This window comes from Coregonus lavaretus (genome assembly GCF_964263955.1).
Source record: "Coregonus lavaretus genome assembly, chromosome: 7".
Lineage (NCBI taxonomy): Eukaryota > Metazoa > Chordata > Actinopteri > Salmoniformes > Salmonidae > Coregonus > Coregonus lavaretus.
This window is the reverse complement of record NC_139994.1, coordinates 12,592,537-12,611,898: the sequence shown is the minus strand read 5'-3', so window position 1 is coordinate 12,611,898 and position 19,362 is coordinate 12,592,537. Positions and strand designations below refer to the sequence as shown.

At 43.7% G+C, this 19,362-nt stretch overlaps 1 protein-coding gene across 1 annotated transcript in view; it reads right to left on the bottom strand.

The window, feature by feature from the left end:
- LOC311133035 (focal adhesion kinase 1-like) overlaps nt 1-19,362 on the bottom strand; it is a 123,803-nt gene that overhangs the window by 38,548 nt on the left and 65,893 nt on the right. Inside the window, exons 5-13 of the mRNA XM_084166455.1 lie at nt 18,234-18,313; nt 18,062-18,124; nt 13,635-13,689; nt 10,055-10,195; nt 9,407-9,484; nt 8,672-8,779; nt 5,869-5,986; nt 4,030-4,060; nt 3,221-3,294 (exon numbers count right to left, since the gene is read on the bottom strand). Of these exons, the coding sequence (XP_084022581.1) occupies nt 3,221-3,294; nt 4,030-4,060; nt 5,869-5,986; nt 8,672-8,779; nt 9,407-9,484; nt 10,055-10,195; nt 13,635-13,689; nt 18,062-18,124; nt 18,234-18,313 (748 nt within the window). The remainder of the gene's footprint in view (nt 1-3,220; nt 3,295-4,029; nt 4,061-5,868; nt 5,987-8,671; nt 8,780-9,406; nt 9,485-10,054; nt 10,196-13,634; nt 13,690-18,061; nt 18,125-18,233; nt 18,314-19,362) is intronic.

The following is a 19,362-nucleotide window of genomic DNA, read 5'->3' as shown; positions in this document are numbered from 1 at the left end:
TCTATACCTGATATGGCAGCCAGGGCTAAGGAATTGATTTCCACTTCTACAAAAGGTCTTGGGTACAACTGTACGTTGACACATATGGAATGAATTCAGTTAAATATATTGGATTTGTGTGAGCAGCAAGCTGCTGCAGTCCCTAAGGGACTTTCTCTCTGACCTCTTTCTGAGAAATGGCATTGATGGATGGTATCAGGGAGAACTGGTGTAAACATGGAACTCTGACCGTCTCAGAAAATATACCGCTAACACTTCATGTATCGTCACTGGAGGTTTCAGCCACATATCAAAAACACTATCAAGTGCAGAGCTGTGGTGTCGTTGTAACACTTCTCGGCATAAGTCACATATACAACTCCCCACCGAACACCGTGGTTCGATCCCCACCTTTCTCACGGTTTCTTCCACTTGCCTGTCTCCCCCTCTGATCTTCCTAACTGTCTGAATAAATTGCTGAAACATATTCACACAAAAAACAACAACACTATCAAATATCCTACGGTCTGACAGTGCAACTGAAACTACCAGTATTACTATTATTTACTGATAGTGGTACAGAGTAGACCTATCCCGTGGTTTGTTTCAAGAAACTAATTTAAACAAGTGTTAAATAGGCCTACTGTGAGAATATGCTCCAAAATCATCAAACCATATTGTTTGAAACACACCAGTAACCTCTAAACCATATATGTGGTATATACTATCTGTGAATACAACACCTCTCAACCTTCATATCACTGTGTAGCTAAAATCAAATAATAGTTCCCTATGAAGGACTCCCATACATACAATAGGATTCACCTTCTCCTTGAGAGCTGAGGAACATTTAGATACCCTGTGACACTAACACCCTATGACATGTACTGAAACCTTATGACATTTATTGAAACCTTATGACACTCAATGACACCATATGACACCCAATGACACCCTTTGACACTTAATGACACCCTATTACACTTGAATGACACCCTATGACACTTTAATTACATTTAATGACACCCTATGACAACCTCTGATCCTCCCAACCTCAGTCCCAGGCTCTCCACTCTCAGCAGCATAGTACACAAGCATCTCTTTGATACCATACTGTCTGACTCTCTACTCCCCTAACCTCTAACCTCTGGTCAGTTAACAGGGCTATGGCCAACCCCTTCAATCAGGCCTTAATCTGTCTGTCACTGGAGCCCCCAGGCTATTAACATTCAGCAGTTCCATCACAATCCTCTGACATTTAGGAGATATAGATAGAAATAGACTGGGGAAGAGAGAGAGGGGCAGAGGGATGGAGGGGGAGGGGGAGGGAGAGAGAGGGGGGAGAGAGATAGGGAGGGGGAGAGAGATGGAAATAGACTTGGGAAGAGAGAGAGAGGCAGAGGGATGGAGGGGGAGGGAGAGGGGGGAGAGAGAGATAGGGAGGGAGATAGATAGACTGGGGAAGAGAGAGAGGGATAGAGGAATAGAGGGAGAGGGAGAGGAGGGAGAGGGAGAGGGGGGAGAGAGATAGGGAGGGAGAGAGAGATGGAAATAGACTTGGGAAGAGAGAGAGAGGCAGAGGGGGAGGGAGAGGGGGGGAGAGATAGAAATAGACCAGGGAAGAGAGAGAGAGAGAGAGAGAGAAAGAGAGATAGAGGGATAGAGGGAGAGGGTGAGATAGAAATAGACTGGGGGAGAGAGGGGGATAGAGAGAGAAAGAGATAGAGAGAAGGAGAGAGAGACAGAGTGAAGGAGAGCTGTGTAACACAATGGACATGACAGTCATGCTCCTGGTCTGATGTGTAACTCTAGCTAAAGTGTGGACCCAACTGCTCCTGAGTCCTAAGACAGGCCATACTCTACCACAACAATACCTTTAACTTCATTTCTGACCCTAACCATAGCATTATCCATACTATTACCAAACTCCTAATTGTAGTTCCACCCAGAAACATGGCTTCAGATTCTATATGGATCGTGGTGGGGAGAGCAGTGAATCAAGAGGTTCAGGCACACATCCCTCTGGGGCCCAGAGATGGCTAACCATGCATTTTTGGGGGGGTTGTGTTTGCATGGGCCACTCCAGCTGCAGGCCTTGGCACCTGCTGCCCCCGTTAACCTCCTCACCCTGCCAACCCTCTCCTGTCCTCCCCATCTCCTTAGCACTGACTGCCCCTGCCACTTGCTAATCCACAGGCATGTTAAGTCTGCATCCCAAATGGCACCATATTCCCTACATAGTGTACTACTACGTAGGGAATTTGGTGCCATTTGGGACACAGTTAAATCTAACCTGGCTCTGGACCGTTTGTCTCAGCAGATGACATTTATTATCTGCCATGGTGTTATAGCCCTTCAGCCCCGAATTACTGAGCTCCACCATTACTTATCCTGCTGAATCGATTTCCTGTTACCACCACACACACGCCCGGCATCTGTTCTTGCTCTTACAGAAATAATCGGTGGAGAAGGCTTAACACGTCCTGTGATTGCACTAACCATCTATATCTTGGGATCAACAAGAAAGACTAGAGCTGACAGAGACTAGGCCTAAATCATATCAATTCTGCCCGGCATTCATAACTGGCTAAAGTATAATTCCCTGTTTATCCATCATTGAGCATCAATAAACCCCTTTTACCCACACACATCCAAGTAAGGTATTTTATGTGATGGGTTGTGTATTACATTTACATTACATTTTACATTTTAGTCATTTAGCAGACGCTCTTATCCAGAGCGACTTACAGTTTAGCGAATAGATTTTTTTTTATTTTTTTTTTTTTATACTGGCCCCCCGTGGGAATCAAACCCACAACCCTGGCGTTGCAAACGCCATGCTCTATCAACTGAGCTACATCCCTGCCGGCCATTCCCTCCCCTACCCTGGACGACGCTGGGCCAATTGTGCACCGCCCCATGGGTCTCCCGGTCGCGGCCGGCTGCGACAGAGCCTGGATTCGAACCAGGATCTCTGGTGGCACAGTTAACACTGCGATGCAGTGCCTTAGACCACTGCGCCACTCGGGAGACAATTAGATATCTAATATGTAATAAATCTAGTGGCTTTACAGATTAATGGACAGGAAGCATCTGGAATTAGCTTGACTGGGATCATATGATAAAAAAGCATGATCATCGTCACTCCAGCAGCCGCCCATATATGGACTTCCATCAATAGCCCAGCTATATAAAGTACAGTAAGACAGTCAGAGATGTTGAGGAGGCACTGATCTCTTACCTGAGACAGAGATGGCACGCACCCCGGCGCTCCGGACCACCCCCTCTACTATCCTCTTCTCATTGTTGGGTACCCTGAAGGGTAAAGGTTGGAGACAGAGAGGATCAACATGAGAAATTCCCAAACCTAAAACCAGCAAGTAAATCAACAGCGTCCACAGCAACTCCAGGAGGATCCAGCGTAATCCTGAAAAGAATCTCTGGGGCTATGTGGAAAACATCCACAATTTGCTGAGTATCATTCTCCTCCACTGAGCCACTGTTCATCTTGGAGGCATCTAGTGTTGAGGTGCTGAACCAATAACAGAACAGAACAGTCTTGGAAGGATCTAGTGTGGAGGTGCTGGACCAATAGGAGGGGACTAGGGAGGAGACATTCTGAGAAAATTCTACTGTAGAGAACTATTTATCAGGATTCTGCCCCAGAACTGTCTTGAGTGGGTTTTTTAAAGAAAGAGAGAGAGAGAGAGAGAGAGAGCGAGCGAGAGAAGGTGTGATTGTTGAAAACACCCCTCTAACACTAGTTCTAACTAGTCAACTGATTTCCCTGAATCACACAGGCCATACTGCACCTAATTTCCAGTAATTATAGCATGGATTGTACAATGGGTGTCATTGGATAACAGAGCTCTGACGTTAGGGGTCCTACAAATAGATTTACTGAGCAGATGTTTTTTAGCATTCTTGTTTCTTTCTTTGTTTCTTTCTTACACAGCTCTTTATGTTAACACCATCATATATAATTGTTACGTGAATGAACATTCAAAGTATCCCCATTGACAAATCATTTAGTGTACGGCAGATACTTACTTGGGGATTGACGGCAGTGCTCTCTCTCCCTCTGAAAATACAGATGAGAGATATTATTAAGCAAAGCATATACCGTAAAGCATTTTGAATACCAGAATACTAAAATCCAAGTGACTGTGTTATCTCTATAACCAAGGAAGAGGCAAGTGGAAGGGGCAGAAAGTAAGGAACTTGTCTGTTGGCCCTGCATTAAAGACCAAAATTGGCTAAAGAAAATTGTGATAAATAAAAAAGTATACCACTTTCATTTAAGGACTAAAAGTAACAAAAGAGAACTATTGTAAAATATACTGTGTCCGTAAAATGTATATAGTATGTATAAGCTGGGAGTAGAAGTCTAAGTGTTGTTGTCCATTAGTTTACTCCAATTAGGGGAGGGGTGGCAGGGTTAGGGGAAAATAATGAAGGAAAATATATAAAAATAAATATATATATTTTATACATATATTTACCCCCCAAAATATATGGGGGATTGGAAATGATGCAGACAATTACATTGATGTAAGCCACAATCTATCTGCAATTTTAAAGCTGATCTACCCCTTTAAAAAAATAACAAATAAAAGGGAAGAGGTGTGTGGGTGGCGGCGTTCCCGTGTGGCTCAGTTGGTAGAGCATTGGCGCTTGCAATGCTAGGGTTGTGGGTTCGATTCCCACGGGGAACCAATGCGAAAAAGTATGAAAAATGCATGCACTCACTACTGTAAGTCGCACTGCTAAATTACTAAAATGTCAAATGTAAAATAAGGGGAAAATCACAAGCACAGGAGAGGAGTAGCCTGTTTCAACCGTTCCCCTGCTCCCCTCCCTCCCACACAGGAAAAAGCAGACAATCCAACTCCAAACAAGGCTTAATAACACCCCTCGCCCCTCCCAAAAAACAGATCTCTAATGCTTTACTGCTCCAAGCAAAGACTAAGGTGTTTTCTGTTGAAAATACCAGATCTCTATCTGACTGATAAAGGTATTGAAAGTGAATTCACTTAAAACGACTACTAAACACATAGGGGCAGTCATGACTCCAAATCAAGCTACAACTAGAAACCTTGTAAACAGAAGAGTTAAAAATCAAGCTACAACTGGAAACCTTGTAAACAGAAGAGTTAAAAATCAAGCTACAACTGAAAACCTTGTAAACAGAAGTGTTAAAAATCAAGCTACAACTGGAAACCTTGTAAACAGAAGAGTTAAAAAATCAAGCTACAACTGGAAACCTTGTAAACAGAAGAGTTAAAAATCAAGCTACAACTGGAAACCTTGTAAACAGAAGAGTTAAAAATCAAGCTACAACTGGAAACCTTGTAAACAGAAGAGTTAAAAATCAAGCTACAACTGGAAACCTTGTAAACAGAAGAGTTAAAAATCAAGCTACAACTGGAAACCTTGTAAACAGAAGAGTTAAAAAATCACACTACTGTCTACTGTTATGGTGATTACCTAATACAATGCAGACCATTTAGACTCAAATGAGAACATCCCCCAAGGCAGAGTGAATCTGTGACCGTCACTGCAGCAACGCAATCTTGAAAACCTAGTAATGTCAACACTCATAAACCCAAACAAACTTCAACCACAGTTATACTTCTTAGTTGATGTATATTTTTGAGACAGTGTGTGAGTCTTACCTGTGATGGCAGTAAAACAATCTTCAAAACCGTAACCATATCAGCACCAAAACAAACTCAAACTAAAATGTAAACTACTATCTTTTTGAGATAGTGTGTTTGTCTGTCTTGAAAACCATCTCGTAAAATCAACACAAACACAAGCTATCAAACATAAAAGTACACCACTTAGTGTGTTTTTGAGACAGTGTGTGTGTATGTGAGGAAGACGTACCTTTCTGCGGCCGTATGATGAAGGACTGGGTGGTTCCGTTGACCAGGCGACAGTAGCCGTCTATGAGGTCGGCCATGTTTTCAGCTGTGGTGAGTGATGGTGTGGTCACTGTGAGAGGCTGTGGACACAGGCAACAGCAGCCCACAAAGAGTCATTATTACCAGCACGGGCAGAGAGACAGACAGACAGACAGACAGGGCTGTTACAACCGTTCTGCTCTGCCTGGGGCTGCCAGCTGCCCCCTCCCATCACACAAATACTGTAGGGGGAACTCCGCTTTTGTCTCACTCACTCACACACACACCCACACACTGCAGACAGACACGGGCACACACACATTCAGGAACACAGGCTCACTAATAAATAATAATAATAATATGCCATTTAGCAGACGCTTTTATCCAAAGCGACTTACAGTCATGCGTGCATAATTTTTTTGGTGTACTAACACACGACACACACAAATTCCATGTATTCCTGACATAACTTCCTTCCTTATTCCTGTGCTGATTCATAACAACAGTAATACCACATTGAACATATGACTACAGTATAGCACTGTGGCTGTGTTACTCACTTTACCACCCTCCACATCTTACTCCTGGCTTGCGTCCAAGATGGCACCCTATTCCCCTTATAGTGAAATACTTTGGTCTAGGTCGCATAGGGCTCTGGTCAAAAGTAGTGCACTATACAGGGAATAGGGTGCCATTTGGGACATGTGCCCTGCGCTCCCGCTGACTGACAGGCAGAGTAGTAACCCAATACTATAATAACGTCTATGGCCGGCCCATCACAAATGAAAGGGTCCATTCATACAGGGAGGACCCCAGAGTGAATGAATGTGTGTTACAGTAAAAGTCATCCCCAAAAGGAAGACCTCTATGTGGAACGATTTGTAAATGGAACACTTACAGTGGGGGAAAAAAGTATTTAGTCAGCCACCAATTGTGCAAGTTCTCCCACTTAAAAAGATGAGAGGCCTGTAATTTTCATCATAGGTACACGTCAACTATGACAGACAAATTGAGAAGAAAAAAATCCTGAAAATCACATTGTAAGATTTTTTATGAATTTATTTGCAAATTATGGTGGAAAATAAGTATTTGGTCACCTACAAACAAGCAAGATTTCTGGCTCTCACAGACCTGTAACTTCTTCTTTAAGAGGCTCCTCTGTCCTCCACTCGTTACCTGTATTAATGGCACCTGTTTGAACTTGTTATCAGTATAAAAGACACCTGTCCACAACCTCAAACAGTCACACTCCAAACTCCACTATGGCCAAGACCAAAGAGCTGTCAAAGGACACCAGAAACAAAATTGTAGACCTGCACCAGGCTGGGAAGACTGAATCTGCAATAGGTAAGCAGCTTGGTTTGAAGAAATCAACTGTGGGAGCAATTATTAGGAAATGGAAGACATACAAGACCACTGATAATCTCCCTCGATCTGGGGCTCCACGCAAGATCTCACCCCGTGGGGTCAAAATGATCACAAGAACGGTGAGCAAAAATCCCAGAACCACACGGGGGGACCTAGTGAATGACCTGCAGAGAGCTGGGACCAAAGTAACAAAGCCTACCATCAGTAACACACTACGCCGCCAGGGAATCAAATTCTGCAGTGCCAGACGTGTCCCCCTGCTTAAGCCAGTACATGTCCAGAAGTTTGCTAGAGTGCATTTGGATGATCCAGAAGAGGATTGGGAGAATGTCATATGGTCAGATGAAACCAAAATATAACTTTTGGGTAAAAACTCAACTCGTTGTGTTTGGAGGACAAAGAATGCTGAGTTGCATCCAAAGAACACCATACCTACTGTGAAGCATGGGGGTGGAAACATCATGCTTTGGGGCTGTTTTTCTGCAAAGGGACCAGGACGACTGATCCGTGTAAAGGAAAGAATGAATGGGGCCATGTATCGTGAGATTTTGAGTGAAAACCTCCTTCCATCAGCAAGGGCATTGAAGATGAAACGTGGCTGGGTCTTTCAGCATGACAATGATCCCAAACACACCGCCCGGGCAACGAAGGAGTGGCTTCGTAAGAAGCATTTCAAGGTCCTGGAGTGGCCTAGCCAGTCTCCAGATCTCAACCCCATAGAACATCTTTGGAGGGAGTTGAAAGTCTGTGTTGCCCAGCGACAGCCCCAAAACATCACTGCTCTAGAGGAGAACTGCATGGAGGAATGGGCCAAAATACCAGCAACAGTGTGTGAAAACCTTGTGAAGATTTACAGAAAACGTTTGACCTGTGTCATTGCCAACAAAGGGTATATAACAAAGTATTGAGAAACTTTTGTTATTGACCAAATACTTATTTGCAAATAAATTCATAAAAAATCCTACAATGTGATTTTCTAGATTTTCTTTTCTCATTTTGTCTGTCATAGTTGACGTGTACCTGTGATGAAAATTACAGGCCTCTCTCATCTTTTTAAGTGGGAGAACTTGCACAATTGGTGGCTGACTAAATACTTTTTCCCCCCACTGTATGTCCACTGTTCTGCTGACAAATCCATCCCAAAAAATCCATGTTTCACATGCTACTTCCACTTCCAATAGTAGTATATTTAAAGCAGATATTGACAGAAAGGAAAAGCTCAATAAAAACACAATATGAGTACATACAGAGAGGGGGAGGGGGGACTTGACTGCAAAAAAGTTAGCTTATATTAGGTCAAATTAGCACTATTCACAAAGGTTATGTCAATGTGTGCACCTTCTACTCATGTTGAATGCATCATGTAAAAGTCAAGCTCATGGTAGTGTAAGGGTTATTATGAAATGGTTGATTGGTACCTCGGCAGCACCGGCCACGTTGAGCTGCAGCATGCCCTTCCTCTCCTTGTCCTCCATTACTGAGTACCCAATATTCTGCACCTGGGTGAAGTTGGCCAGGTGTGTTGGCTGGAGGGGAGGAATCAATCAATTAATCAAATGCAAGCAAGGTAGCAAAATATGTCTTTAATGTGTTAATGTACAGCGTTTCAGACGATGATTCCTAAAGTAAAGTAGAACTTCCTTTAACTTTAGAATGGTCACAGTGTTTCTCGGGAAGCTGTATTTTGTGTTATCCATCTATTATTTCAGTGAAAACATTTCATTAAAAAAAAAAAAAAAAAATCCTCGGGCCATTTTGGGAAGATTTCTCAAAATTGATTTTTACACACACATCTGTGTTTCATTACCTCAGCCCCTGAGGACAACATGAAAATGATCAGGAATGCTCTTTGAAAATCCCTGTCCATGCATGCCAATATTTCAGGGCAAAATAATATTGTATAGTGAGGAGATAGAAGAGAGACCAGCCCCTAGGTTACAAGTAGTGTATGGTTCCAGCTAAGTGATGGACAGATCTTCTTTGAGGAAAACCACACCATATGTCCTAAATATCTTTCAGAAGTTTGATGTCTTTGGTTTCAGTCAAAACTATATAAGTCATGTAACTGTAATAATGGCTGTGCTTGTTTGTGTGGAGATGCAGGACAAGGATACACAACACAATAAATATTGAAATGAACATTTCCAACTCACAGTCGAACCCTTGTCTGTAAGGTAGCTAATGCCCTCCTCAGGTCCAATGGCTAGCTCTACTTGGATGACCCAGCTTAACTGTCGGGAGGAAAGGAAGGCCGAGAGAAAAACAAAAAGAAGCCTTGAGAATTGTCTTCAGATCAGTCACAAATCATCAAAAGGAAGAGAGCGACACACACACAATGACATTTAAGTTGAGAGTTCAGTCTGTCGGATTCAAAGTGACAACTCATAACCATGAAAACACATCTGCTACAACATTTACAACTGTTTGTTTGAAGTAGATCTGAGGGAATGCCAGATTAATTGTTACCATCTCTTGTCATTGCTGGTAAACAAAAAACAACAGTGGTTTTCTTTATGGCCAGTAGGGGTCCCTATGAACTTGGTAATTTTTATTTAAACTACAGAGATGCAGATGAGACCCACCCAAATACAACCATTATATCCCAGGCATTACTCCACTGTCTAAGAAAAACACACTTAACTATCAAATAATTACTGAGAAAACAAGTATAACGCATTCAGTTGTGTTCAGTACGTGTTCAGTACGTGTCATTCTTTGGGATTTGTAAAAATGCGCATCTTGACGCTATATGTTTTATCTGAAACACAGAACAAAATAAAATATATTGAAATTCAGCCTACCCCGAGAGCACATTTAAAACACTCCTTATCATATCTGTAGACGGGCGCCAGAATCTCCAGGAACTTGAGGATGCTCTGGTCATCATTCATGTTGGCAAATTGTTTGAACGTCTGCTGAATCAGCTTCCGCAGGGTTTTGGCCTGGCAGAGAGGACAGAGAGGGAGAGGGTAGTTACTAGACAGGCAGACCCAAATGTGTCCCAAATGGCACCCTATTCCTTATACAGTGCATTACTTTTGGCCCTGGTCAAAAGTAGTGCACTATGTAGGGAATAGGGTGCCGTTTGGGACATAAACATGGCCCTGGTTAAGCTTGCCAGGGCATAGAGAACGGGGCACTGATACAGACACAACAAGTCACGTTAATAGTATCAAACAGAGCAAGTGTGAAACACATATGAAAGACAAGGAAAGTTCGTCTGGGTCCTATACTGGAAGGACAGTAGGCAACTCTTATATTGTTTTGATGCCATAGCCTACATGTTTGGCTTGGCATTGAACGAGAGGAGCTGGCTTAAAGCACAGAGTACTGGCTAAAGGAAAGCAATGCTCTAGCTAATTTCTCGGACTGCTTTAAATTGGTAATCTGGGATTAGTACATCCATTTGAAGGGGTTTTAAAGTAATGATATATAGCCACTGATTCTTAAAGTATATAACATGACTGAGCATAGTAGAACTGTCTTACCCCTTCAAAATCCCAGACCACCCCTTTAAAAAAGCTATCCATCACTTTAATACACTGTACCTCCATGAGAAAGAAGTGAATGATACTGATAACCGTATTGATTGGAGAATATATATTGAGCGTCATGCCAATTAGGGTCATAGCAGGGGACTGGGGGGCTGCGTCCCAAATGGCACTGTATTCCCTATATAGTGCCTTCCTTTGACCAGAGCCCAATTTGTTAACTTTATAGAGAATAGGGTGCCATTTAGGATGCAACGGTGAGTGAGACAGACCAGTTCATAGTTCAACCAGTTTAGAGACTAGCGGAGTTGTTGGCCTGATCAATGTGACCGGGTCAATAGTGACTCTGTCTTCCATTACACGGCCAGTGAGTTTAAACCTCATTAAAAATGCACGAGACATCGTGCTTTAATGACAGCTGATGTTGACACTATTACTACACACTGACTGACACACACACACACACACACACACACACACACCTTCTAATTATGTAATCTAAATCAACTCCCTGCAGAGTTAGGCTGATTCATAAAGGACTTATGCTAACAGCTGCCTGTCCTACTAGTCCGCATACTGGCTTTTAAAATCAACGACTTATAAATACAGCATTTTAGACTCCACTTAATGGACAGGGGGTTAGGGGTGAGGGTAGGGGTCGGAAAACACTGGAATTCTAGGAATGGATCCCCTGATCCTATCTGGAGCTCTTACTTTACTGTAGAACATAACAGTAACATGTGGAGTAATCACAGAACTTGTCCCCTCCACCCTTCCTGAGAGGAAGCTGAGCTCAGAGTATCTCTCCATCTCCCATAAGAACCCTGCAGGGAGGGAGGGCCCTACAGTTGATATAGTACAGTAGTGTACAGATGAATCTTTCTGAATCTGTATTTATTCTATGCCATTTGTCTACACTTGATGTGTTTTAATGTGGGCACAGGCAAACAAATGGCATTTTTCCACCGGTATATACAAAGTAGTACTTTGAAAGACATTGACAGCATAAAAACAACTTATGGTACTGTAGTTGTAACAGATCTCATGGTTTGACCTGACAAAGATTAGAATATTCACTATCAAAAAGGGGATTTAGGAGCATATAGAGTCCTGTTCAAGCATAAAGTCAACCCATCAGGTGGATTTCTCCATTAGAAATGTCAGACCACACAAGTGCTTCATTCTAAAGCACTTACAAGACGTCCTCTGAAATCGGATGCGTCCCAAATGGCACCCTATTCCCTATATCATAGATGTCAAACTCATTCCATGGAGTTTGACACCTGTGCCCTATATAGTGCACTACTTTTGACCAGGGTCCATAGTAAAAAGTTGTGCACTTTAGAGATAATAGGGTGCTATTTGGGACGCAGACATTAGTGATTCTGGTGCCAAACCAAATTAAACTCATGTTTCCCTCCACTTTTTCGAGCAGAGCCTGTCGTCATCGCTCTAAATGGAAACCTTCTGCTGTAAACCTGGGGATGGTAATTATGTAAACGTGAACCTCTGTGTAATCAATAATGTATTTTATTGTCTAATTTGATTACGCTTTGAGTGAGTTATATTCCGACCTCAGCCATTTGCCAGGTAATGTACTCTGTCCAGTGGAGTGGATAGGAGCGAGAATAACCGTGTTAACATATTTCTGTTCATCAAAAGTGTGTGTGTGGGGGGGTCTGGAGTGTGTATGTGTGTCACAGTGGGTGTGTGCGTGGCTTCAGTTCGTTGCTGAAAGCATCATCTGTTCAACATGTCATTGTGATGTAGGGGAGAGTCATTTCCAGAAGGATCATGGTTTTTAATCCTACCAGAACCACACTTACATGTTTGGGGGTTTCAATGTTATAGCTAACTAACAACAGAGTAGATAGTGTGGGGGGGATGGTTGGCTGGAGGACGGATGGGCGGAAGGAGGGAGGGAGGGATGATGGATGGAGGGAGGGAGGGAGGGATGGATGGTTAGGGGGTGTTTTTAACAAACAGGCGCCTGGCTACGAGGATGTGATTTCATGTTTTCCAAGGGGAGCTGTGACTGGAATGGGGGGAGGGTAACTCTGAGGCATTTGGGCCTGACAGAAGGAGGTACCCCCTCCCCAGAAGTACCCTCCCCCATTGGGGATAAAGTGGGTTTAGCAGTGACATGTGGGGCTGTGGGGTTAGGCACCACCCACACCTCCAGGCAGAGCATCTGTCCACCCCTCTCTCTCCGACTCCAATGCACCCTTCCCTGGGGCACTAGGTCCCACGTTCACGCCGCCCCATTGTGGCCCCCCCGCAGCTCTGTACGCCCACACACGTGCCATAAATCCATCACATCACACACATGGCTGGCGGCTGAGACACACACACACACACACACACACACACACACTCTACCAGGAAAACCCACCATCAAGGCTCTGTTAAACATGCTAAACTCCTTGCTTCAACTGGCTTTAGGCCAAAAACTAAAAAAGCTGTCTTATATAGTACAGTATATAGAACAGTACAGTAAATGGGATCATTTCCACACTGTTTATCCCAGTGGATGTCTGGCGCTGTTGTGAAGCGAGATGAGAGGAGTCGACAGATGAGTGGGTTTGATTCAGCTGGGGCTCTTTCCCCCACAGGCCTGTTTGTACGAGGGATGCTAGCCTGGAACTAGGCCAACTCTGCCTGTCCAAGGCTGGAACAAAGGCCCCAGAACCAAGAGATCCACACACACAGCTAGAAGACACTTCAGAGGGTAGAAAGGAAATATGGAGTCTTCAAAGTGCGTGCTACATTCATATGAAGCGGTGGTCGGTGCTCTCTCCGAGAATGCATTGGAGACTGACTGGACCTTGGAGATATATTCTCATCGATGACCCTGAAAGAAGAAATACATTTTTCTGAAGCATCATCTCACCTTGACTGAATCCAGTAAACTCTTGGGGAAGAATCTTCTTAAGCCCACATCTTTTCTGTAAAGGGAGAAAAAAAAGGATAATGTCAGTTCAGTGAGACCAGTGCCTGAGGCTGGTCTAGCTGGCAACGTCACCGCCTGCAACACATATACACCCCCAGCATGGGTACGAATCCTGGCCCCACCGCTATTCTGCATCTTCATCCCTCACTATGTCTACCCTCTCATTTCATATGATCCCTGTCTGAATAAAGTGAAATACTGTCAAATATATATATTTAAAAACAGTTTTTACCATTGCCAAAATGAGAATGCAAAATGTCTACTTTCGGGTTAGCCTCAACTCCTCAAAACAGTCCCTGATGGAATTTCACCTCCCTGATACCAATCTACCAGGGAAAGGAGAGAGAAACACATCCATTTACTCAGGGCCATTAGTAGGACTTCTCTGAAGTTAACCACACAACATAACTGATCGGTCTGTGTACAGAGAGGAGGAAAGGGGGGGGGGGGGGGAACAGTGTGGACCAGAGAGAGAGAGAGAGAGAGAGAGAGAGAGAGAGAGAGAGAGAGAGAGAGAGACAGAGTAGCAGAAAAGAAGACTTCAGAGAAAGAGAGAGGGAAAGAGAGCCCTCACATCGTAGAGGAGAAGAAGAGACAGCATATTTTTTAAAGCCAATAACATCATCCCTCCCACACAATCATTTCATCATTTGGTCTCTATTAAAAGATAGCTTGTTAAAACCCGAGGCGCTCCGTAAGCCACTTACGTTCCGCTGGCCGCGGCCATTAACCAGAATCAATCCACATCATTTATAAGGCCGGGGCCACAAAACCTGCCATAAAATTGATGCTGACTTGGCAATAGTGTGATGAAGCTTTTCTGGTAGCAGAGCAATGCTACCGTCCGTCTGTGCATGTGAGTGAGGATCTAGGTGCATTTAAGGATCTGTATGCCACGACAATGAGTGACAAGGAGTTGGCATGATGGCACAAACAGATGCTATGGATCTGTTATAATGCCTTAGCTTAGCTATGTTAAATCAAGAGGAAACACACTCTGTAGTTTTAGCAGTGCTGAACCACAACATGATGAATTTCCCCAGGCTCAGAAAATCCTCTCTCCTGTATGTCTCCCTGGCCTGACAGTAATCCAAGCTGCTTATACTAAAAATGTGGAAATCAATCAATCCGCCATCATTAACACAATGGAAAAAAATCGAATGATTTATTTAAATATTGAAAGTGCGTGGGCTACGGAGAGAAACACAATGGTGCAGTTTCAGGCCATGTGGCGGAAAGTGATGCTGGCGCTGGAGATTTGGGTGTGTGCTAGTGGGTCTGGGCAGGTGTGATGTAGTTGATGTTTGCACAATGTTGTCGTTTGTATGTGTATGTTTTGTATTGTCTATAAAATATCAAATAAAATCGTTTAAAAAAAGTTTTCCAAGCTGCCCACCAGGTAGTCAAACCACCCCCTCCTTCCCCCTCCCTCCATGTCTGTCACCTCATTAGCCGTCAGTCACCGAAATTGGAAGTGCTCTCTGATTGGATTGCCCCTGCTGCGCTCACTCTCCCCCTCCCCTCTTGTATCCCCTCTCTTCTCCTCTCCATCTCTCCTCTCTCTCTATCCCCCTCCTCTCTCTCCCTTCCTCTCCTCTGCCCTCAGTGCTGGGCTGTGTGGACTGACTGACCTGGAACTAACGCTAGCCAGCGCACTGAATCCCAGCACCATTATCAGAGGAGAGGGGAGAGTGTGAAAGAGCGAGAATGCGAGTGCGAGAGAGAGAGAGAGAGGCAGCGAGTGCGAGAGAGAGAGAGAGAGTGCAAGAGCGAGAATACGAGTGCGAGAGAGAGAGAGAGAGAGAGGCAGAGAGAAAGAGAGAGAGAGAGAGAGCTGGCTATTCATTAGGACACTTTACTTTTGTGCCTCTGAAACAAGCCCCTGCTTTCTCTATGGGTCTGAGCACAGCACAGCAGCAGCTAAGACTGGACATCATTGGTTGGGCAAGGTCCAGTTAGCACTAGCCAGAGCACTAGCAGTAGGCTACAAAACAGTCAAATGGACACATTTGTGTGGTCTCTCCCTTGTTTCATATCATGCTTAATAAAACCTGGTTGCATATCACAATAACCTTGTTCCAAAAACCTACACATAAGGATGATATTAGTGGCATTAAATCTGAAGCATACAGAAACATATTGGGATTTAGTAGCCTACTATGAGAGAATGTATGGTCATCAACATGGAGGGAGAGCAGCAGAGCTCATATTTCTTCCACAGTTACCCAGTAACTGTTTGCACTAGGGCTGGGAATTTCCAGGGACCTCATGATACAATATCACGATACGTAGAGTAGGTGCCGATATGATATGTATTGCGACACTCACAATTCTATATCTATTGCAATTCGATACCACGATTTTATTGAAATTCAACGTTCCAAACACATTGCTCACCATATACTGTATGTTTGCTGCAGAGGGACAAGAGAGTCATGATCAGTCATGGAAATAAAAGTGCTGAAAACAAATTGGCTCCCTATTAAAAAATAAGATTGAGAACAAGCTATGAAGGAAAAATACTGGAGTTTTGGTGCAGGTACAGCCAACTAGCACAAAAATAATATTGCAATATTGTAAAAAATATATATATTGAGGTATATCATCAAAAATAATATCCTGATATGTGACTATCGATTTTTTCCCTTATCACTAGTTTGCACAGTAACACAGTATTAACCGTATGCATCAATGACAAACAGACCATTGCACCGTTATGTATCCACATCCAATATGGAGGATCCAATACGCCTTGGGCTGCGGGGTAAAGTTTTCCCTAGGTACAGATCTAGGATCAGCTTACCCTCCCCCAATCCTAACCTTAACCATTAGTGGGGAAAATGCTAAACTTAACCAAGACAAGCGTGTAGGGGAAACTTCACCCTACACCACGACTTGGCAAGGCTGATCAACCTCCGGTTAGACACGTTTCTCAGCTTGCAGTGCCCTGCCTTACAGCCTGTTGCAGGCCCGGTCAAATTACTGAACCCCTTAACTCTGCATATCCTTGGAGCCAGCAGAGGACGACACTGGTTGCGTCCCAAATGGCACCCATTATAGTGCACAGGGTTTGACCAGGGTCCAACAGGGCTACATAGAGCACTATGTAAGGAACAGGGTGCCACATTTTCCCTGCAGAAGGAAGGTGTGAGATTATCCCCTGGGAAAGGAGGCAGAACACGGACGTTCCCCAACAGCAAGGCGATAAAGACCAGGCAGCAGGGATCCGTGTAGTGGACGGGCTAACAAGACCGGAATGCCGCTCGGAATACCAATGGGCCCGGAATACCAACGGGCTCTGAATATACCAATGGGTGGTAGTGTTTATCCTATAATTTTTTTAAAAGCACATCTGAAATATTATTTTCTCTTTAAAAGCATTATAAACTGTAGGCTGAAGCATGGGGTTGCCCTTCTGCATTTACCTAATTGAAAAACCCTAAAAGACTCAATTTGTCAATCTTAAAAGTGCGTCTCAGCAGAAATATGTATTATTTTTAAATGGGCGTGGCGGCAACGATTGAAATGAATATAGGTGAAACACTGGGCTGGAATACCAAAGTAGAGGACCCAACCCTTTGGGTTAGAGAAGGTATATTGATGGTAAACAGGAGAGACATGCCAAAGGGATCGCTGGTAATTTAGTAGCGGTGTGAGGGCTCTCTCTCCCTCTCCCTTCTCTTCATCCATCATTCGAAATATGTAAATAATTTATGAAAAGCGAACTCTGCATTTCAATCAATACGGAGAGAAAAGTGATCGTTAGTAATTAGCGGGCCTCTTTAGAGTGTGAAGGCCTGAGCATATGAGAAAATAACTAATTGGACGCATCGTTAGAAAAGGGCATCGTTAACGTGAACCCCTGACCTTTATCAAATAGCGCACCTCGGAAAAGCGTGTTCGATGGCAGACCTGAGACTCTGCAGGGGGTTGAACCATGTATGGTCACGGCACCGGTTTACCCATGTGATCTTCATGAAGAATGGTTCACATATACCCCATTAACACACTAGGTTAACCTACAGTATGTGATCTTTATGAAGGATGGTTCACATATATCTCATTAACACACTAGGTTAACCTATGTGTTCTTTATGAAGGATGGTTCACATATATCCAATTAACACACTAGACAAGGCCAAAAAATTGTCTTGAGGTTATAGAAGATATAGGATATCCAATGACATCATATTTTAGCTATCATAAATAAATGTATTAATCACCTTTACAGGAATTCCTCTTACACATTGAGTTTCTTGGTAAAAGATCAACAAAGACATACAATATTGACTGAATAGTTATTTCTTACAGTGAGCAGTAGAAACCCAAGCTATTACCATACGAGAATCAAGCCAAAAGGGACTTACTCTAATAGCTCATAGTTTGATTTCTTGTCCAGCGCATTTCCCCGCATCTCCCGGAAGAATCTCCTGTACGGGAAAAATGTCTTGGTGAGTGTGAAATACAACAACATGGGAGCTAGCTAACGTTCATGAAAGAGAATAGAACATTTGACCACTCTTGGATAACTGAACTGACCTGATTTCAAGGCATCCCAACTTAAGTGCAATGTCTTGCTCGACCTGGTCGGCTATCTCTACCATGTAGTCATTTTTCACCTGTAAGACAGACAGAAATACATGTTTTAGAATGGGAGCATGGAGGCCTTACACAGAGCAACAGAAGTCAAACAAACACACACTGAATTTTGAGGTGTAGAACCCACGGGACAAAGGCTTTGAGGGGAACCTTACTGATATACAGCTATTTTACAAACACTGGCCCCCTCCCTCCAGAGAGAGAGAGAGAGAGAGAGAGAGCGCGGGAGGGGGGGATAGAGAGGGAGACAGACAGAGAGTGAAAGACAGAAAGAGAGTGAGAGAGAGACAGAAAGAGAGACATTAAATCCCCCATACAAACAGCCCATAGTAAGTGGGTGGTGGGCTTGGTTGATAAAGCCTGGGTGGGTGCACCTGCAGAGACAGCAACACAACACTGGCAGACGGACACAGAGAGAGCCATTTCATGAGACAAATGAGCATGTGCTTCTGAGTGATAACTAAGAGAATTAGCACTCATGGGCTATTATGTCCTCTCTGAATGTCACGATTTGTCATGTTGAGTGGCGGTTCTTTGTATTCTAACACCCATAAAGAAATTGAGTCTGCCATTTTAGATCATATGCATTGAAAACAAAACCTGGTTCATGAAAGTGTTGTTCCATACCAGACACAATTCGGAACATAAGCGCACTTCACGCTCCATGATTACCCCTTCAAACAGTGAGATTTTTACCTTCCATCATGGCAATTTTCCCCTCAGCTGGATTTCAGTGAAAACATGAGAGTGAAAGTGACACAAGATGAGCCCAAATGTGTCCCCCTGCTGTCAAGATGGCCTCTTTTCTTCCACGTCAGGATCGGAGAGAGGGAGCGTCTCTTACCAAGAGCGCCAGACAGAGCCCTCCTGAGGCCCACTGACCCAGTTCACCTCTCTGCATCTACAGCCTTGCGGGTGGCTACACATCGTGTGTTACGCCCTAATACCTCCACATATTTCACCCATACACTCACAGTAACGACTTGGGTCCCTCAGACCCACACACACATGTATGTGCAGGCACGCATGCATGCACACACACACACACACAAACAGATGCATGAACTCT